At 43.1% G+C, this 22,268-nt stretch overlaps 1 protein-coding gene across 1 annotated transcript; it reads left to right on the forward strand.

Moving 5' to 3' along the window:
- The first annotated feature begins 9,371 nt into the window (after positions 1-9,371).
- On the forward strand, positions 9,372-9,982 carry RPRM (reprimo, TP53 dependent G2 arrest mediator homolog). The gene has a single exon (XM_002712181.6). The coding sequence runs from the start codon at positions 9,508-9,510 to the stop codon at positions 9,835-9,837; it is 330 nt and encodes a 109-aa protein (XP_002712227.2). The 5' UTR covers positions 9,372-9,507; the 3' UTR covers positions 9,838-9,982.

A 22,268-nucleotide genomic window follows, 5' to 3' on the forward strand; every position in this document is an offset into this window, starting at 1 on the left:
TAAAGCAAGCTGGGGGTAAGTTATTACGTGACTTCCATGGCTCTTTATTTCCACAGCAGTAAAAAGGTATTAACAGATGAGAGTACTGTGGTTACTACTCACCACGTTGTACCATATGTTTCTGCATGTAAAGACCTTCCTACTCAGTGGAGTCAGCTGTGTAACACTTGGAGCGTCTTCATCTCACCCTCAAAAAGAAGGCATCTGTCACAGGGGTGTTACACATAAGAAATCCATGGTAGGTATTCAAATTAAAGAAGAGACAGGCACTTGGTTCCACTTTTAATATTTCCCCACCTGGACTATTGTTCCTCTGAGCTACCTTTATCAAATAATAACTTTGATATATTGGAGGACACTGAACTCAAAAAGATAAATTAGTCTCCATATTTTAGAAGCATAAAGCTCAAGTTGTCATTAAAACAAAATTTTCATATTTCCCATTGTAAAGAAAAATATACCTGAAATCTCCTTAGTTCCAAAATTTAAAGTTTTGTCAATATTATTGTTCATGTATTCATGGGCTCTTTCTGGTGAAGGCAAACTTATCTTACATCAAAATATATTCCAGATAGTCCATGGTGTTAAATGTCAAGTAATGCAAATATCAAAAATATTTTTAAAACAACAATATGTCAATAACTAAATTCTGGACAAGGTGAATTTTCTATTTAAAAGTAATGAAAAAACTCAAAACCCACCAATGAAAATGTTGATGAATTTACATATATGAAAATTCCATATGCTTAAAAATGATATAGCCCAAATGAAAACACAAATGAACTGGAATATATTACAAGTATCATTCAAATAGTTAAAATATGTGATAAAGGAAGAGATAATATATCAATATAAATAATAAAATGTCAAATGAGAAATAGACAAAGGACCCAAAGTTTACAAAGCAGGAAATACAGTTCTATAACAAATATATGGGAAAATTGTCTACTACATAGGAAACTTCAAACAAGGTACCATTTTTCTCCATCAGACTCACAACTAAGATTTTTTTAAAAGGTTGATTTATTTATTTGAAAGGCAGAGTTACAGAGAGAGGGGGAAAGAGACAGAGAGATCTTCCATCTGCTGGGTCACTCCCTACATGGCCACAGTGGCCAGGTCTTGGCCAGGCCAAAACTAGGAGCCTGGAACTCCCTCTAATCTTACAAGTGGGTGGCAGGGACCCAGATACCTTTCTCAGTCGTATTAGCAGGGAGCTGGACTGGTAGTGGAGCAGTAGGGACTTCGACTGGCACTCAGATATGGGATGCTGGTGTCACAAGTGGCAGCTTAACCTGCTGGACCACCAGGCTGACCAAGCAACTATGATATTTTAAATCTTAATACTCAGTGCTCGAAAACAGCATTTCCTCAGTATTTAGTAAAAACACAAATTTATAGGACTCAGCCACACCAGCAAAGCAGAATCCTTATGGGAGGCCCAGCTAGCAAGTTTGGGCAACTGATTGAATTGGTTTGCAGTACCATCTGAAGTCAGACACCACCCATCTCCACCGCAGGTGACTGATCTTAAGATAACTTGGGAAAACACTGCTCTAAGCACTGGTTTTCAACCTGGCCAGTTTATCAAATCACCCAACACAATTTAAGAAATACTGACATTTGGTTCTACTCCCAGAAATAGTGATTGAATTTTTGTGGGTTCGGTTCAGGTAGCAAAATCTTTAAAAAGCTCTTTAAGTTATTCTAATATGCAACCAAAGTTGAGAACTACTGCTCTAGAAGCTATGATAAAAATCAGTGTTTATGGCGCCCCGGTCTCCCACGGTCGGAGCCAGCGGTGGCCTTGTCGCTTGTCTTGGGTGCTCGGGGATTTTGCGGAGGCTGATGTTTGCGTGGGCGTTTCGGGTCGCTGGCTCTTCCAGCAGAGCTGGGGAGAGGACGCCCCGGGGATGAGTGGAAGAAAAGACTGCAGAAGGACACGGTTGGGGGTGGGGGGTGGCGCTGTGGCTTCCAGTGTGCCGCGAGGGGCTTCGTTTTCCCGCCTGAAGGTGCCAAGTGTAGAGACCTTGAACGCCAGGAAAGTGGACCCCTTCCGCTCAGGCACCGGGGAAGGGACTCTGGTGGCTGGTAGTCTCAACGTCAGCGTTTACCCCTAACGCAGGTATAGGAAACGTGTGGCGTCCAGTGCAAAATGAGGTTCAGGAAGCGACTGTACTACATGCAGTCCTGAAACCAGGTCTGGACGTGGCTCCAACTCCTAACCTGAGGAAATGCTGGTGTGTGTTGGCAAAGGTGGAAGGAGTCAGCACAATGCTGCCTTTAGCATAAGGCTTTCACTATGCTGGGAAGAGAAAGAGAAGTAGACACATGCTCAGAAGACTTGGAGCCCTGAAACTCCTGGGTTGGAACCGCTGACTCAACTATTTCCAAATAGGGAGAACTTGGAAGAGTGATGGCGCCTTTCACTTTGAACTTCACGTTGCTTATGTTGCTTATCTGTAAAGTAGAGATAATAGCAACTGGGTACTGCTAAAAGTAAGTGATGACGTGTACAGTGCCTGCTACACATAGATTTACATTGTGGATATCAGTCTGTCTACAGACTGTGGACCAGACCATAACTGTAATGGTTAAAAGGACCTTTTGAGGATCATGGTCTCCTATAACTTCTTGGCTACTCAAATGAAGTTGCCTAAGTACCTTAAGGGAGAATTCTGAAAGCTACAGTGGGATGGCCCATCATATTTTTGTGTCTTTAAAAAAAATTATTTATTTATTATTTGAAAAGCAGAGGCAAGAGAAAGAGAGGTCTTCCATCCACTGGTCCACTCCCCAGATGGCTGCAACAGCTGGAGCTACTCCAATCCCAAGCCAGGAGCCAGGAGCTTCTTCCAGGTCTCCCACGTGGGTGCAGGGGTCCCAAGGATTTGGGCCATCTTACTGCTTTCCCAGGCCATAGCAGAGAGCTGGATCGGAAGTGGAGTAGCCAGGACTGGAACCAGCACCCATATGGGATGCCTGCACTGCAGTCAGTGGCTCCATCTGCCACACCACAGCGCTGGCCCCTCAGTGTCTTTTCATAAGGAAAATAGGTCCTTGCCACTCTCCCAAAAAGGATTACACATTCTCAACACTATACAACATTCAACAAACTTAAAACTAAATAATTGTCTAAATAAAGTGTTAGTCTCCCTCTCCAGATGCTCTGAGGAGTGAAAACTTTCCACAGCTCCAATTCCAGCTTATAACAGTGCCCAGCATATACTCAATAAGCAGTTAGTGAATAGTTGTTGATGTAAGAGGAAATGCTACACTGCTTGGACAGACTGAGGATAGTTCCCCAGAGGAAGGAACCTGGATGCTGAGGCTTAGGAATGAGGGTTCAAAAAAAAAAAAAGAATACGGGTTAAGTGTTAAGAGTGCTATGCTAGCTGGCACCGCAGCTCACTAGGCTAATCCTCCGCCTTGCAGCGCCAGCACACCAGGTTCTAGTCCCGGTCGGGGCGCCGGATTCTGTCCAGGTTGCCCCCCTTCCAGGCCAGCTCTCTGCTGTGGCCCGGGAGTGCAGTGGAGGATGGCCCAAGTGCTTGGGCCCTGCACCCCATGGGAGACCAGGAGAAGCACCTGGCTCCTGCCTTCGGATCAGCGCAGTGCACCGGCTGCAGCGCGCCGGCCGCGACGGCCATTGGAGGGTGAACCAACGGCAAAGGAAGACCTTTCTCTCTGTCTCTCTCTCACTGTCCACTCTGCCTGTCAAAAAAAAAAAAAAAAAAAAAAAAAAGGGCTATGCTGAGAGTGTTGGACCTTAGGCAGGCTGTAGGGAATCAGGGAGGAATTTTAGGCAGAGAAGTAAATGATGAGACTCAACTTTTAGGAAGATCTCTTTGGCTACAGAATGGAGAATGAATCTTGATGAAGAGTGGGATGGGAGAGGGAGTGGAAGATGGGATGGCTGCGGGTGGGAGGGAGGTTATAGGGGGGAAAGCCACAAAAATGCAAAAGTTACACTTTGTAAATTTACATTTATTAAATAAAAAATAATAAAAAATCAGTGTTTTCAGGACTTACACATGGGAATAAACACTAGTAGAATCTTTTTTACAAACAATTTGAATGTTTTTGCTTTTTCGCTTATGTGATTTTTTATACATATTGCTTTTTTAAAAAGTAATATTATTTTCACTAAAAATTATAATTTTATAACTTTATTCTATCAATGTAACTAAATATAGAAAATATTTATGAGCAAAGATGTTCTTTGTGCATAACTGATTCAATAACAATGTTTGAGATCAACATAACTGTCATTAATAAGGAAATGGTTTAAAAATGATGGTATGTTCATAGAATGAAGTGCAATACCCATATAAAATGTGCATATAAGTTTTTAATGCCACAGGAAAATACTTGAAGTGATAAGAAGGAAAAGCAAGCTGTGAAACTGTATTGTACGGTGATGACAATGTTAGAATAAGCATAGTAAAAGTCAAGAAGGAAATAGTCTACATACATAGGGTGTTTATCTCTGAGCTATGGGTGATGAATGACTTTTGGGGGGCTCCTTAATAACTCCTATTTTTTTCAAAAATTTTAATATTCAGGTCAAATTAAAAAATGTTTAGTTCTGTTTATTGTACACAGAACATAAAACTTTTAATAATTTTCATGTGTGCAATTCAGTGATACTAAGTACATTCATAATTTTGTACAACTATCACCACCATCCATCCCAGAACTTTTTTAATTTCCCAAACATATAGGTTAAAAATAATTTCCTATTTCTCCCTTTTCCCAGACCCTGGTAACCACTATTCAACACTGTCTTTATGAATTCGACTATTCTAGGGACCTTATATAAGTGGAATCAAACAATATTTGTCCTGGCCTATTTCATTTAGCAAAATGCCTTCAAAATTCAGCCATGTTGTATTACGTGTCAGAATTTCATTCCTTCTTAAAATTTTTTAGTTATTTTTACTTGAAAGTCAACGGTGGGGGGCAGGGGGGGCTACCTGCCAACCACTGGTCCATTCCCCAAATGTCCACATCAAATGGTCCAGGCCAAATCCAGGAGCCCAGAAGCCAATCTGGATCTCCCACAGGGGTGCCAGAGAAATGAGCCTTTACTTTCTGCCTCCCAAGATGTACACCAGCTGCAAACTAGGATCTGACACGGAGCTGGGATTCAAACCAGGCACTTCGCTGCGGGATGCAGATGCATCAAGTGGCAGTCACATGAGAAGGTGTCTTATCAATCTGTGAAATGCCTGCCCCTCATTTCTCTCTTTTTTAAAAAAAGATTTATTTATTATTTATTTGAAAGGCAGCATTACAGAGAGGTAGAGGGAGAGAGAGAGAGAGAGGGAGGGAGAGAGAGAGGTCTTCCATCCACTGGTTCACTCCCCAAATGGCCACAATGGCCAGAGCTCAGCTGATTCAAAGTCAGGAACTTCTTCCTGGTCTCTCATGTGGGTACAGGGGCCAAAGGATTTGGGCCATTTTCTACTGCTTTCTCAGCCATAGCAGAGAGCTGGATTAGAAGTGGAGCAGCCAGGACTGAAACCTGGGCCCATATGGGATGTCAGCACTGTAGGTGGCAGCTTTACCTACTATGCCACAGTGCCAGCCACCCCCCTTGTTTCTTTTTATTGCTGAATAATATTTCATTTATGTGTATGCAACATTTTGTTCATCTAATTTTTTAATGGACTCTTAGTTTGTTTAAATATTTTGGGTATTTTGAAAAATATTGCTAACATGGATAAACAAATATCTGTTCAAATTCATGTTTTCAATTTTGGGGTGTGTATATACCTAGAAGTAGAATTGCTGAATCATACAGCAACTCTATGTTTAATTTTGGCAGAAACCACCATAATTCTTCCCTCAGTGGCTGCACTATTTTATATTTCCAATAGCAGTGCACAAGGGTTCCAATTTATCTACAATGCAAAGCATTTTCTTTTTACTTAACAAGGTCAGTGACTTTACATAGAAATATTTTTAAAGTATATCACTCACTTTCCAGTCTTCGTCAGAGGAAACTATTGAGCAACTTTTAACACGAGGTTTTGTTTTTTTTTTTTCTTTTCTTTTCTTTTAATGAATTAGGCACACTGATGCCCCCTCAGGAACTACTGCAAACATATCTATTTGAGATCCAGCAATGTGCTAGATACCTTTCCCAGTAATTCCCATAGAATAGAACCCTTTCAAAAACCATTGTAATGTTATCCCCATTTCACAGGTAAGTAAATGAGGTACATGGAGGTAAAAAATCTGCAGTGAAAAATACAATTAACATCTGCCCCATATCACACCACTAGGAGGAGAGGAGAGGCAGCAGGACCAACGCCATACCTTCACACATTCTTGCCATCAAACTATGTTTCTCTCTAGTAAACATTTCCAAAGTTAACACTCTATGGTCTTAGGAATAGCTGTATGTGCTGCTTAACGTATTAGTTTTTTTTTTTTTTTTTCCATCCAGTGTTACAATGCTCATGATTGTACAAACACCTACCTCTGGTCATTTCTTCCCCAATGCATGCTTTGATTCCAATATCCTGTCGTCGAGAAAAACAGAAAAGAGTAGAGGTAAAACTGTGTGAAACACAGAAGTGCACAGGTTCTGAGAGAGAATGTGAAGGATCAATCTGAGAGTAAAACATATAAGCTTAGGCATCTGGCCCCCAGGATCTCTGGTGGTTCAATGACCTTTTTTGTTTATTTCCAGTTTCTTCCTCTGTTTCAGGTACTGAATCTTTTATAAGTGTCTTCTGAATATATGAGATTTTGCTCTTATTCTTATTTACACTGTATAATATACTATATTTTAAAAAGCTTTCGCCAAAGCAAAAAAAAATCTTTTCAATGTACAGTATTCTTTTTCTAAAATGCTTGCTTCATATTTTCATACTCACATACACAAAGAATCCCTGAAGAGGCCTTTAGTATTGAAAATACCTTGATTCACATCAAGGCTATTCAAACCACATCAATATCAGCTTAGAATATCCTTGCAGAAGTTATTATATGAAATAGATACAGATTCTTTGAGTAAGCAATTGTTTGCTTCTCTCTTTGTGTAACATGTACATTGTGGAAGGCTCAGTATCTAACTCTCAAAAATCAAATCTATTTCCAAGGATGTAGAAGAGGTCATTAGTTAAATACAGCAAGAAGTTCTTCTGAGTATCAAAAAGCATTTCTTTAAAGTGAATTATCAGCACCTCCCCTCCCCCATCACCACTACCACATCCCCATGCATTTTTCAGGAAATTAATGTTCTATGTTGACATTTCTTAGAGGTTTCATGTCCCACACTTGTTAAGGTTTTCCTAGGAAGCAGTCAAGTAACAGAGTAAAGGTGAGAGGCTGTTTACTCAAAATATAAAAGGAAAAGATAAAATGTTTCAGTAGGGAATCTCCCGCATCCCAGGCCCCTTTGAATCCATTAGTGAGTGAGTGAACAGAATTTTGTACCACTAGGTAGACAGCTGCTGTCCATTGGAATACTCAAACGATTTCATTCAACAAAATCAGAGTGTGAGGTTGGGTGAAGGCAACAGACTCAGAGATGTAAACTGACAGATGGGGAGTAACAGCATCTTCTTATTCAGTGATTCCGTGGCTGATTAATAAAGTTGGAAGAAGCAAAGCCAGTGTTCCCAGATCTAAGAATTTGGCTATCACATTAACTCTGATACACTGGGTAGTGAGATTCCAAAAAATTCCTTCCAGTCAATAATCAGTGTGTCCAGAGAAGAAGTTGTTGGGAGTGGGCATTCTCCAGGGCTGACAGAACAATGGGAAACTACAAGGATGAGCCCAGTGAATTTTGAGTGAGCCCCGAAACTTGGGTTCTCAGTTATCATGGGCCCACTTCTCATCCCAAATAACAACAGCAATTTTGATGAATCAAACGCATTGAAGTTGTCAGGCAATAAATATCCTCAAATTGGAAACTCTTAGTTAAAAGCAGTTCATTCTATCTTATGGTGCTCAGAAAGTGGTGCAAAAACATTTAAGGAAACCTCTGAACGTGGGAAAACCACTTTGGGAGGATAAACATAAGAGGATTTAATAAGCAGAGTGGAATTAAGAGTTGAGTTGAAAATAGCTAAACAGCTACCAGACACTTAGTAAATGCATTCTATCAAAAGATTGCAACAGGCTTCAACTTACTGGTTTCCAGTTCCTAAAGCTGAAAGAACGGAGGAGGAGAAAGAAAAGGAGGGAGAGGGAGGGAGTTTGAAGCATTGTTTTGGAACTTAACATTACTCAATCTGACAGGTTTATAAAATTTCACCCAAACCAACAGCAAAACCTGAATGGGCTGAAGGTTCAATTCCCCCCCACCAAGAAAAAACCCCATCTGGTTTAAAATGACAAAGGGTGAAATACATCCGCTTATGGAAAGCGGGGAGGGCTTTCTGCCGTTGGCCAGCATGCTAGGTGATGGTTGTTGATGAGCAATTCCCTTAAACAACTGATTTACTGCCAACAGACACAAGCGCTGGAAGCACATCCAGAAACTCATCTGCAATTAAAATTGCAAGCAAGTGGTCACTCTGTCCACTCCCTTCCCAGAGAGGTGACCCTGCTCCCGGTAACCACCCCCACAAGGGTCACAGAGGGACACCTCCCTCCTCCAAGCCTCTTTCTTCAGCTTCAAACACCGCTATAAAACCTGCCGCCGCCTCGCCTTTGTAAAGGGTTGTGGGGCTACAGTTCCTTCTTTCCTTCCTCCCTGTCTCTCCCAACTCCCTCCTTCTCTTCCATCTTCCCTCTTCCTTTTCTTTCTAAATGCGCTCCTTTTTCAACGGTGGTCCTCCCAGACCACCCCCAGGGCACCCGGGTCGGTCGCGGAGGGGCGGAGCAAGGCTCAGGCGGCAGGGAGGCTGGTGCCCTGGCCAGCGCCATCTGGCACCTGCACTTCCTTGCCACTTTGCACACGCCCAGAGGTGAGAGGGGCGCCAGGCAACCGGCACACACAGCTCCAGCGTTCCAGCGCCTCTGAAACTTTCAACTGGTCGCACCTTTAACCCGCAAACTCCTCAGTGGTCCAGCAAATCAGAAGAGTCCTGGGACCTCTGCCTGGCCTCTGGAGTTGCCAAAGAGACCAAGCCAGAAAAGCTTTCCCCCACCGCCCAGCGGCGGCGGGCGCAGAGCGGCGGCGCGGCCGCAAGGGGCCGCTGTTCGCTCAGAGCAGCTCCCTGCAGCCGCCGCCGCCGCCGCCGCCGCCGCGTCCCGCACCTCCCACGGCGCCACTGGCCCAGCCCCGCCAAGTTCTAACAGCCCCCAGTCGAGCGAGCGCCGCTAGCGAGCACCGCCCGGACCGGAGCGAACAGCGCAGACGATCCGGGCTGCGGTGCGCGTCGGAGAGGCTCCCGGGAGACTCGCACGGCCCGACCGACGACTTTGGCAAGGAGAGCGCCACAAGCCCCGCGCGCCCAAGTCAGCTAGCGAGCGCTCAGCCCGGCACCTGTTCCTCCCGCACATCGGACCCCGCGTCTCCCGGGGCGCCCGCCTTCTCCCGCCATGAATCCGGCGCTGGGCAACCAGACCGACTTGGCGGGCCTGTTCCTGGCCAACAGCAGCGAGGCACTGGAGCGCGCGGTGCGCTGCTGCACCCAGGCGTCCGTGGTGACCGACGATGGCTTCGCCGAGGGCGGCCCGGACGAACGCAGCCTGTACATCATGCGCGTGGTGCAGATCGCGGTCATGTGCGTGCTCTCGCTCACCGTGGTCTTCGGCATCTTCTTCCTCGGCTGCAACCTGCTCATCAAGTCCGAGGGCATGATCAACTTCCTGGTGAAGGACCGGAGACCGTCGAAAGAAGTGGAGGCGGTGGTCGTGGGGCCCTACTGACCGGCCCTGCGGCCCCGCGGCCGCCGCCCCCTCGCCGCCGCCGCGACCCCCGGCCTCAGAGCCTGGGCGATGCAAACCTGTCGGAGTCAAGTATTTGACTTCTGCCTTTGAGGATGAAGCGACCCTTTTCTCTCGCTCACCCTCTGCGAGGCCTCGCAGCTGGCTATAGGCGAGCGCCCTGACTTTTGCACTCTGCAGCAGGTGGCAAGAACAGGGCGATGGGGGCACAGAACTTTGGAAGCTGACTCTCGCGTGGAAAGCGGGGAGACCGGCGGGGCGAAGGCCGCTTTCCACCCGCAGGTGGGCCAAGCGCTTGGAGGTGGCGGGCGGAGGGGGCGGGCTGAGGGGGGGGGGCGTCCCAGGGCGAAGATCGCCTGTTGACAGGGAAAGTGGCCACACTACAGACCCGATGGGGACTCACACATCCTGGCCGGGACTGGCGTCCACTGCGTCCCGCTGCCCCTTAGCCCCCCGCGCGTGGGGAGAGGCGCGCCACGAACACCTTTGACTGTAACGTGCCGTCTTCAAGGGATTTTGTGTTTGTGTGCTTGCATACGACTATTCGATGCGTTCTCTTCTGCCCTAGTGGCCCGTTTGCCTGCCGGGGGTGGGGGTGGGGGTAGAGTTTTGTCCTCGCGGGAGAAGGGGGGCGGGGAGGGAGCCTGCGACTGTGGACCGGGTGAGTTGTTCCTTTCCACGCTTTCCCAGCTGGGTCTTTCTGGAGGGCTGGCGCCGCCGCCGCCGCCGGCCCCGGGACAAAGACTCGGAATAGAACTCCTCGTAGCTCGTGACTGCACGGTTTACGCCACAAAAGTGCTCTTGACATCCGTGACACCGTTTCGACTTTCTTTCTTAAACATTTCCTTAATAAATGCGACCTGTAAGTGTTTTGTTCCTGGCCTCCTTCGTGGTCATTCTGCGCTCCCTGGCAGAGGGGGGCGGGCAGCTGTAGAGTCTGCTCCGTGGCCAGGGGAATTTCGCCTTGGAGAGATGCGGTTCGCCTCTCTGGGGTCCCGAGGAGGCGAGGGTGGGGCGACATGAAGAGAGCCCTGAGCCCTGGGCGCAGCGGTCCCCCAGGTAGACGTGACGATGAGAAGGCCCCCCGCGGGTTCCTGGCCGGCTCCATCGGGAACACGGGGTTACGCCGCTAATGAAAGGCAGGGGTGGCGGGGCCGGCCCGTGGGGGAGGGCGCCTCGCCCCGGCCAGCGCCCGCGGCACGGCGTCGGGTGCTGCTCCAGCGAGCGTGTGAAAGGCGAGGCGGGGTTGACGCTCTCCGTTACCGACACACGCGGTGTATTGTTGTCTTCCCCTACAATACCTTTGCTAGCCGAAATGAGACTGGAAGAAAGGATCAACGTTTGAGGCTGTGAGCCCGAGTTGATCATCCACAGCTGTATACATGCAGAGAAACGCCACGTTTCACTCCATAAGGATGAGCAATGACTACTGGTCAATTAGAGAGAAAGAGAGCAAACCGCAGGTCCTCTGCAGAGGTTTCGATCAGCCCCAGGCCAAGCAGAGGTATCAGAGGATTTAGCCGAGGTCCTGAATGTCAGACATGACTGTTGCAACCAACGCTGCGAAGGCTGGCCCCGGCTAGACTTACAGATGGTCATGGTCATGGCACATTTAGGACACAGAAATTGAACAGTGTTCGAAAGAAGAGCTTGGAAAACCATGCCTGTGAAAATAACCCAAGGGACACATTAATTTCAAGCTTACCCGCGACAAAGGATTTTAAGTTCATTTGTATGTCTGGGCTTGGATTCTAAATATTTTCAAGAATATAAAGGATCCCCTAAAATGTTGTAGCAATTAATCAGAGACTTCACCGTAGCAGCTGTAATACTGGATAAAATTAACTACTTATATAAAGTGGCTCATTTACTTCAGGCAGAAACACCACTGGTGTAAACAATGCCAGTGAGTCAAAGAGTTTGTGCCATTTGGCATCCTGTGTACCTTTACATGCCCTGGCACTCTCTAAATCCTGTCAAAAAGTGTAACCTAATACGGTTTTTTGAACGCTAATGAATGTCAGGCTGGGGTAGGGGTGGGGGTGGGGGTTGAAGTTTTGCCTGTTCTCTTTTCAATAGGTAAGGGTTTTCTTACCAGTTTGGATTGTTTGTTTGCTTTTTTTGTTTAGTATGGGGGGGTGGGCAGGGTTACTAATCTACAGATGGGGCCAGTATGTAAGGCAGTTTACTTTTGCTAATGGGTGGAATGGAGAATGGAGACATCTTAGTTTGTAGACAGTTCTGTGGCACCAAGTTAACCTGTCGCCTCCATGTTTCAGAGGGAGAAATAAAGCAAAGCAAGGGGTTCACCATGGGGCAAGTCAGAGGTCGTCAGATTTAACTCAGGCTTCTGTAGTTCTACTCCATCAAGGGTCCCTTCTTCCCACCGGTTTATTAGTCCTCCAGTGAATTTAGCTCTCTAGCAAGTCTATTTGGGATCAAAAGCTAGAGTTTGTAAGAATTTCATTTGTGCTTTCATATGTGCCATGTGCATGCTTACAGCCATTTTAGACATGAAGGTGGGGGTGGGCCCAGATCTTATATAGGTCGATTCTAGTTCCTATACAACAGAGGATTTTCTTTAAAATACATGTCTTTCAGGTAAGAGGAGTCTTTCCAGGGTTAAAGACCTCTACTATCTTTCTGTCTTGTTCCCCTTAATATTATTTCATGCTTCTTCTCTCTTTCCTGTACCTCCAAAGCAAAATTAAGCTTCTCTTGTCCTCAACTATCCACATTCATTCTCTCACTCCCAGAAATCATGATCATGAGACAAAGCAGAACCTAGAAAATGTGGTCCTTAGGTAGAAAGACACATGATCATAGTTCTGTAATCTGTGATCTATGCATTCGGGGGAAATACACCCAGTCTGAAATGCACAAAACTCTAGGGACTGTTCCCTGCCAAAAACTCATCTCTCCCGCACTGAGATCCATTTGTTACTTAGAGATGCCAAGTGGGTCTGGTTTTTATAGATGAGGCAAGGAGCTTTTTACACTCCCTATTCCCTGATGGGCACACAGCAACCACTTTGTTGGGCCCCACACCACTCCCTCTCTCAGTCTGCCTTGCCTGTCTTCATCCCTCCTACTAACAAATGCATTAAGTGAAACTTTCCAAACCTGCCCTGAGTTTATGGAGTGTCAGTCTTTTCCCACAGACACAATGTAAAGAAAATAGGTTTTGAAAGGCATTTTCTGTTTTTCACCTAAGAGAGCCATGCCAGCCTTAACAGACTGTGAGTTGGGAGTGGGGGTGAATGCAGACAGGCAGGTCCTGCCATCCCACACCTAAGTCCACCACTTGCTCAGTAATTAGGGGGAGGCCCTGGGGGAGAAAGACCGCGTCCTGTAAAAGCTTGCTTGATCTGCCACTGCCCGTGGGGACTCCTTTGAGGCTTCCCAGAGCCCTTCTGCAGACACAGGGAGAGGTTTTCAGGAGGCACAGCTGGTGGATTAGCGGGCTCTCTGGCTGGGCAGAAAACCACTGATGCCTCTTAAGCCTAATTGGGTGGCCTCCATGTACACTGCTTAACCAATTGTTGGCAGACGTTATTTTCCTTAAGACTGTTGACATGAATCTCCCCACTCTCTCTCTGAAAATTGAGTAGGCACTCGAGTGCTGGACACCTTGAAGGAAGTCAACGCAAAGGTCCTACTACCCTGTCAAGTCTGAAACCATACCTGGGCGATGAGCTGTGATTTCTGATTTTCAACCACCCCTGGCTTCTCACCGGATCCGGAGTCTTTCCTGTTCCAGTGTCTTCCTGTGCTGATTCTGAGTGAGGAAGGGAAAGACACACTGAACTGAGAGGTTAGAACTGTTGGTTTTGGTCTCTCAGCAGTTGGATGGCCTCAGGGAAGACGGATTCCAGAAGCACATTACAATTCTACGATTCCATTGTGTTAATTTGTTTCACATTCCCTATCTCATGTCTCATGCCTTAATCCTTTATGTGTCTTAAAAACCTTTTTTATCTTTCCAATCTTGATATTTTAGGTAGATTTTTTTTCTCACAAGTCAAGTGCTACTTGACTCAGGAAATAATATTTACAATAATCAAAGCAAAATTTGAGACACCTAGATAGGCCTGGGTAGATGGCAGTGTCAAGCCTGTTGGATTTCACACTATCTAACCAGTGCCTTAAATGTCCCAGATCTCTATGTTCTCACTGGATAAAGCCATGAAAGCAAAACCCAGTGGGCCAGGGAGTAAGTCATTCTTCTAGGTACACATTCAGGCTACTAGGCTCTGTTCCTAGGAACTGCTTGGGTGTTTTAAGACTAATAACGGCAAATCCACCCCCCCCCCACAAAGCCTGTGGCCCTTTGAACTTCTGCAACAGCACACAGCAGCTGTTCTGCATGCAGTTTAGAGCCTTCCTTAGCCCTGGCTTATTATACTTGTCATTTTAGGGATTGCAATGCCAGGAAAAGATTCCAGGGTTCAGTTTGTTCCGTGAGACTCAAAGCTAGTTTGAAGCCTGTTGAAGCAGCAAGTCCACAGCAATCCTCAAAACAGGAATCAATAAATCTTTTATTCACCTGCCAAATCCCATTTAGACATGTGCGCAATGGCTCAAATGGGATGTGTTTTAAAGTCAGCTCCAGCGGTAGTAATTGTTTCCTAATGTCTGAGTTGAAATGCTCAATGGCTAATTGTTTCCATGGCCCATCTCACTTAGTCTTCGTTTCAGATATTTCTGCTTAAAAGCCCAGGATTAATTTTATAGCATTAGCTGTGATTTAAAAATTCTTGGAAAGTATAGTTTAGAAATAAGAAAATATATGTCACTCGTGTATCATTTACAAGGATAAAATAGTCTGAATTTATATTAATACTTATCATATTTGTGGAGCTCAAAATATTTCGGAGGGAGCTTCTACAAGGACTGTTACAAGGATCATTAGATACACTTTAAAATACCTCTGAGCACTTTGCAAACAGTGGATTGCTTCTATATTAAATAACAATATATGATATTTGAGAATAAACAAGACTTCTTTTGATTTATTTGGCTACTTATGCATATTTTGAAAGGATGAGTAAATTGCCTCCCTCTCTAAATATTTTAGGAGTTTGCTTGCTGAAATATTTTTGAGTGAGTAAATGCAGGCACAGAGTGATCAATACAGAAAACATCTAGTCATCTGTGATAATGCCACAACAGAGCATGGCCCTACCTTCTCCCATTTTAAAATGGGTTTCCTTTAGTTAGTAATATTTTATAAGCTCTTAATTCAAACAGTCAGATAATATTTTTCAAGCACTCGTGTACATGCTGCATTGCAACTTATTGCTGAAAAAAAAATGAGATGGTTCCTATCTATTTGAGCCCCAGAACACAGGCACAGACACATATGATTCATCTGCAAGCATCAGATCATAAAGTTTTTGTACGATTTCTGGAACTTATAGCAGTAGAAAGACACATGTGTAATTATGCAAGAGCCTACACATTGACATGGTCTATTCGGGGGGGAAGGGTTACAGGTTTCCTCATTGATTTTTCTTTCCTGTATTTGTCTTCTACCCTCAGCAATTTCTCTCTGATTATGCACTCCTTCCCTCACCCATGACGGAAGATATACTGCCATTAAAGAGTCATTGATTTTTAACAGACCAAGACTCCAGATGTCTGATTGCTTTGGGAAAAAAAATCCTCTGGGATCTGGAGTGTCTCTTTTGCTTTATTTGTCTCCCTGTAAGTTGTGCGGGATCCTGTAGTTCATATTCTTAGTACTATTGATTAACGCAGGTGTGCATGCACATGTTCGCATGCTCAGGGTCTCCCATGCTCTATACTCTTGAAACATGTTTATTCTACTATTGAAGGTAAGCATCTCACAGCCACCAATTCTTTCTTTTACATTATGTATTTGTTTACAATCAATGTATAGAAAAAGTTACAAGTAAATAGTCCCAAAATGTTCAGTAAATAAGATTCATATGAAGTTCCTTGAACTTTCAAATACATCTATATCTTGAGATATATGTTTCAATCTTCATCTAAGAATTAGAAAGAAAAAGGGGCTAAAAGTCAAAGATTATATATTGTACAAGCTTGAAAATCTTTAAAAGCTAAGTTAAGAGAAATGAAAGGAGGCCCTGAATTTGAAGATCAATGAAAATAAAGGGCACTTATCAAGTAAAATATTAAGAAGAATACAGGCATATTCTGATTTCCAATAATAGAGGGAAGAAAGATGTACATTTAGAGTACTTAATAAAAGAACCAAAGACTACTGAGTGGTAAGGGATAAGCATTGTGGGAAGAACGTGGAAGACTGTTCATTCCTTCTTCATTTCTCTCTTCTCTCTGGAGTCTTGGACTAGTTACAAACATTCTGTCAGCTGGATCCATTTTCTCCTATCCAAAGGACAAAAGAAGCCTTGCCAGACCTTCTTATCTTTATCATCAATAAATATTTATTATTTAGTATCCATTATAGGCATGACTGTGCACAAGCTACTAACTTAGACCTTGGAAGCTGAATGCAAAGGATCATGGAATTTAAAGGGGCCTTTTCTGATTCCATTCTGACTTCTGCCTGACTGTGCGGCTATGTCCTTGGACATCCAGCTCTGTGTACAGTACATACCTGTGGCTCTTCTCATAAATTAAGAACCCTCTGTTCTCTCCATAAATAATAATCTGACTTTACCGCCACATCTTCAGGTAGCATACAGAACACTTGCTCTACTTCATACATTCAAATTCACAATGAACATGAATGGGAAAGGCCTGAAGAAACTGTTATAAGTGAATTTCTTGAGGCAAGATATATTTTTCTGCAAATTCAGCTCCAAACAATGTTTTATTCGTTTCTACCACTGTGATTTTTCAATGACTGCATAATTCACAAAAGAGATCAACTGCGAAATTCCCTTTACTACATTCAGGAGATGAGCTTTCTAAGATGGTATACCCTTGTTTTAAACAACATAAACATTTCCTGAAGTCATCAAAGGTTCGAACTACAATGAGCTGTGTTAATTAACAATCTTTGGGTTGCAATCAACATAGATCTAGTTCAAGGCAATGTTTAAAAGAAAACCGAACTGACTCCCTCATGTGACTTGTAAGTACAAGCATACAGGTACATCAGAAATAGAAATTGCTATCTGATGTTATCCAGACTCTCTCCAGCTCTTGGAAAAGCATTTTCCACATGATGAGAATATAAAAGACTTAGATATAGACCTACAGTTGCCCATGGTGACATTTTACCAGTTCAACAATTCCAGCAGAAAGAGATTGTATTTTCCTGGGAGAACTTTGACCCAGTTTGGTCATTTGTCAATTGCTGAACAAACCCGTGAGTGAGGTGGGTGCAGGAAGAAGGGTGTATCTGGTCAGTTGTCAATGTCAGCCTCATGATTAAGAGAGTAGAGGACACGGGGAAATAGAGCCAATTCTGCTCAAACCATCAGGCCATGAATCCTCACGGGAGAGGAGATTTTATTATCCAAAAAATACAAGAGGCCTGCTGGAGGACCTAAAACAATTGTCACTGACTGCAATGCAACCCAAGTCTAGAAAGGTTGTTTCATTTCCCAAGGCTCCACACTTCCAGCAGTGGAAATGATGTTTCTGAACTCTTAATTTAGAATTCCTTCTAAAGCTATTTATTCTGTCAACTGTCTTTCCACAAGATTGCAAAACATGCTTCTGCAGTTTCCTTAAAGAGTCTGTGTGTCTGAGCTGATGCAACTCCAAGTGCCCTGACAGCAGTCTGGATTTCTGGGGCAAACCTTGTACCTGTGATATGAACTTGGATCAGTCATTTGAAATCTCTGTTCATGATAAAAAAAAAAAAAAAAAAACTCACTAAACCTCACTAGGTATAAAAATTTCTTTAATCTGAGATAGTAAATGTTACTTCAAATCATCACTAATGTGATAAACTATTAGGCAAAATCAAGCAAATTCTTTTGTTGCAGACCTCCCCCAAGCTTTGTCAAGGACCATAAGAGGACTAAAGTACTCAGCATTACGCAGTTGATTTGACAAACTCGTGTTGATGGAGCCTCCCTTGTGACCCGTCTAGCTTGTAAATGCTACTGTGGAAGCATATTGAAGCACTTTTATAACCTTTCTTTGAACCCTCCTTAATTCTGTCTCTAAGCTCATCCTGACCCAAAGAGTAGGCTTAGCTTTTTATTCACACTGAACGGCTCATTTCCTTGGTTTCCAGCCTCTTTCCCTGTTCTGTCTTTCTGACTGGAGAAATGGCCTTGCTAACTGCAACTAGCTGCCTGGCAGTGGCTTCTCCCTCTCCAAGACACCTAGCGATCCTGGACTTTCTGATTCTTTCTCACCAGTGAGGATGGGGCTGGGGAGCGGGTGGTGTTCTTCAGGGAGGAAACTTGTCAACCATGAAGACTGGTGTTTAGGAGCTTGTTTCACAGACAGCTCATCACCACAGGTAAGCTCATCTCCTCCTCAGGCTTCCTGCTGTGGGAGCCTGAATCTGAGGATTGAAAGCGCAGTGTTCTCAGTGGAGGGTCTCTGCACTTGCTACATACGTAATGGCCTCCAAGGCACACTTGTACAAATGTAAGAGAGCGCTCTCTTTTTTAAACAATATATTCTCATTACCGTGGGATCACGGCCCCTCTGACATTATCTTTTCCAGGAAATGGTGACTTAAAAAAAAAACAACAACAACAACAACAACAAAAAAAACAAGCATTTTTCAGTGGAGTTAATAACTTAAACCACTCTCCTCTCAATATATTATTCACCTTGTGGTTAATCCTCCACTGACTGCTTAATATCCAGCAGCTTGAGCTCCCAGTTTTCTCCCAGTGATAGTTTTTCTACACCTCTTTGTGTTGCTTTCTGATTTCCTGAGCCAGTGCTTAGTGTCCATCCAGTTTTTCTGGGCCTAACATTTGAACATTGTGGCAGAAATCATTACACAGTGGTTCATGAAATCTTATTCCTACGGTGACATAGTAAATCCAGTGCTACCTTGGTCTACTTGAAAAGAAGTTTCCAAGCCTAATTAAATATCTAGGAATTTTTTAATATTCTCTCAGTGGATAATAAAGGTTATGTAAAACTTTTTAAATTAGAGTTATCTAATATTTAGAAGGTTCATAAATAGAAACTTTAAGAGATGCCAGAGTAATTAACTTTTAAATATCAGACATATCTCTATAAAAGAACAAATTATAATACTGAAAACTTGAAAATTCATAAACAAAAAGTATTCTCCATTTTAAACAATAATTTGCTGAAGAATTATTTTAGATTTTCTATAAATATCTACTTCCAGATTAAAGTAAATCCATATTTATATTTTAAGTAACATTGCACATTTCAAATATTGTACTATAGAGATTAGATTTTACTGAATTCTTTGCATATGGTAAATGTATTTTAATTCTTCAACATCATACTTCCATTCTTCAAAGCAAATAAAGACTTTCCTGTCTACTGAGAGAAACAAAAGCTATTCAAGGGAAGGACCTTGGCTATTTGATGTTGGGTTTCATTTCATGCTTAGTGTGCTGTATAGAAAAAGAAAGAAAATATTAACAGTGTTCCATGATTCAATGATTTTGAGATAAGAATATTTTCAATTTATGATTTTATAGATTCAGAAAGAGTACTTAGACACTGAAAGAGCACAATTAAATACATTTAAGATCATTAACAGTGCTGTCTTCTTAAAGTTTGGGATACCTAGCATGTAGCAGTCACTTAATAAAGGTTAAGTGATATTACATTTTTTTTTTTTTGACAGGCAGAGTGGACAGTGAGAGAGAGAGACAGAGAGAAAGGTCTTCCTTTTCCGTTGGTTCACCCCACAATGGCCGCTGCAGCCAGTGTGCTGCGGCTGGTGCACCGTGCTGATCTGAAGCCAGGAGCCAGGTGCTTCTCCTGGTCTCCCATGGGATGCAGGGCCCAAGCACTTGGGCCATCCTCCACTGCACTCCCGGGCCACAGCAGAGAGCTGGCCTGGACGAGGGGCAACCGGGACAGAATCCGGTGTGCCGGCACAGCAGGCGGAGGATTAGCCTATTGAATATTCCTATGTTCTGATGAAATTATATCTCAAAATAATAGGCCTTTTATGAGCTTATCTGACTGCTTTCTATCCCATGCTTTCAATTAAGAAATGAAAAGTTGTTTTTTTTTTTTTTAAATCAGAATTTTACTTCCACACTGATCCCAAAGTACCTAATCACAATATGATATGGTCCTATTTTCTATATTCTCCTCTTACTGTTGTCTTCCAATTGGTTTAGATTCTTGATATGGCTGATTTTCAAGTGCCATTCATGAAAAGCCAGTAGCATTAAATAAATTCTTGCTGATTATTGTCATCACCATCCATTCTTATGAATGATTATTGCTCATATTAGTAATATTTTATACATGTTACTTCAAAGCACTAACAATTCTAGAAGTTACCTTCACTTTACAAAAGTGAAAATAAGAAAGAAAAAATAGAGGCACTGAGGAGACCAGTAACCCTTCCAAGACCACTTAAGGAAAATATTCTTGTGCTAACTTCTGCACCACATCCAAGAGCATCAGACACCACAAGCATTTTCCACTCAGCCATCCTGCTGATTCTTCCAGTGAAAGATTGACAGTAACGGCAGTATTAGCTTCCTCACACACATGGTGCTTAGTTATTAACAACTTAGATCCACCCTACAGCTTTAATAATGATTTCACATAGAGGAGATGCAAAGCAATGTATCATCCTGGTGGATTTTGAGTTTGTTAGAAGCAGATGGCTTTAGGAGGTGGGAATATGGATTTTAGGAGGAATTCAAAATGATGAGTTCAACTTGTCCAGCTAAATTCCCTTATTTGGAAAGGTAAAGAGATTTTCTAAAATATATTTTTCTTTGGAGTCTTTAATTATAAAGGCCTCTACTGTATAGCTATCCTGTTCCTTAAAAAATTTTTCATCAAACTACCAACAACATAATTTTGACTAAAATATCTTTTATCCTAAAATGATGGGACTTACTTACATGATATCAACAAATGTATTTTAAAGTGAAAAAATGATTTTGAAGAACAAATTTGCTGATAGAATTATAATAATTGACTTTATTGAGTACTTATATTTTGCCCCATTCTAAGCAATTTATGTATTGGTTTTTATAGTTTATAACTATCTTATAATTTTTTCCCATTGATGAGGAATCAAGGATGCAGAAAATATGTTAACTGATTAAACTTGGATACAAAGAAATCCTGAGAGAACCATGTAATGGTTTAATTTTTTTTATTATTATTAAAACCAGAACTGGGTCCTTAGTTAAAATATATTTTATTCATAAATTGATCAAACCATTTTCTAAAGCACCAAGACAGGTTCTGGTGTTGTGGTGCAGTGGGTTAATACCACCTGTGATGCTAGTATCCTATGGATGCTGGTTCAAGTCCCAGCTAATCTACTTCAGAAACAACTCCCTGGTAATGTGCCTGGGAAAGCAGTGCAAGATGTTTCTGGCCATCCATGTAGGAGACCTGGATGGAGCTCCAGGCTACTGAATTTGGCCTGACTCAGCCCCAGCCATTTCAGCCATTTGGAGAGTGAATGAGCAGATGGACAATATCTCTCACTCTCCCCCCTCTGTCCCTTTCCCCTTCTCACTTCCCTCTACCTTCCCCCTTCACCTCCCTCTCTCTAATTCTGTCTTTTAATAAATACATCATTTTTAAAAAAGTAAAAATATGGAAGTGTGTGGTGGAATGAGAAGGCCATGCCAAGATGGCCACTGGCAATGGAGCCTGCCTGGCACCAGGCTGTGATTGGATGGCTTCGGAAACTGTCTGGCAATAGGTTGTGATTGGATGGCTTTGGAAACCACATGGCAACGGAGCCTGCCTGGCAACAAGCTGCGCTTGGATGGCTTTGGAAACTGCCTGGCAACAGGCTGTGATTGGTCAGGGCATAAACCACCCCTTGACCGGATTGGCTGCCTCAGCTACATAAGCTGCTATACCAACTGAAATAAATGAGTCTGCAGGCTGCTCACCTCTGGCCTGCTTTCACCCGGCTCCTGGGGTCTGTGTGGTGACTCTGTGCCTCTTTCCCCCACAGTGCTCCTCCTCTCAGAACGAATCCACAGCAACAGAAGTGTGATTATCCATAGGAACTTTTTCAGGGTTCATGTCAAGAAGAAATAAACATTTTCCTACATGAAATAAAAGTAAAATGAAATGAAAAGCTGTATGTAAGTATCAAACAATGGTGCACATTGAAATAAAAAGAAATAGAGAATCATTGGCAGCATCAAATTTAAAACATTTATATATAATAATTCCACATAGTTAAATCTGATAAAAATATTGTATGCAATTTTGGATAATTTAACTGATGTTAAAAGAACAATTTCCAAGGAAAAAAAGTCATATTACTAACTTAATAACAA

The sequence above is a fragment of the Oryctolagus cuniculus genome, chromosome 3 (genome assembly GCF_051225735.1).
Source record: "Oryctolagus cuniculus isolate XC-2025 breed Fujian yellow rabbit chromosome 3, ASM5122573v1, whole genome shotgun sequence".
Classification (NCBI taxonomy): domain Eukaryota; kingdom Metazoa; phylum Chordata; class Mammalia; order Lagomorpha; family Leporidae; genus Oryctolagus; species Oryctolagus cuniculus.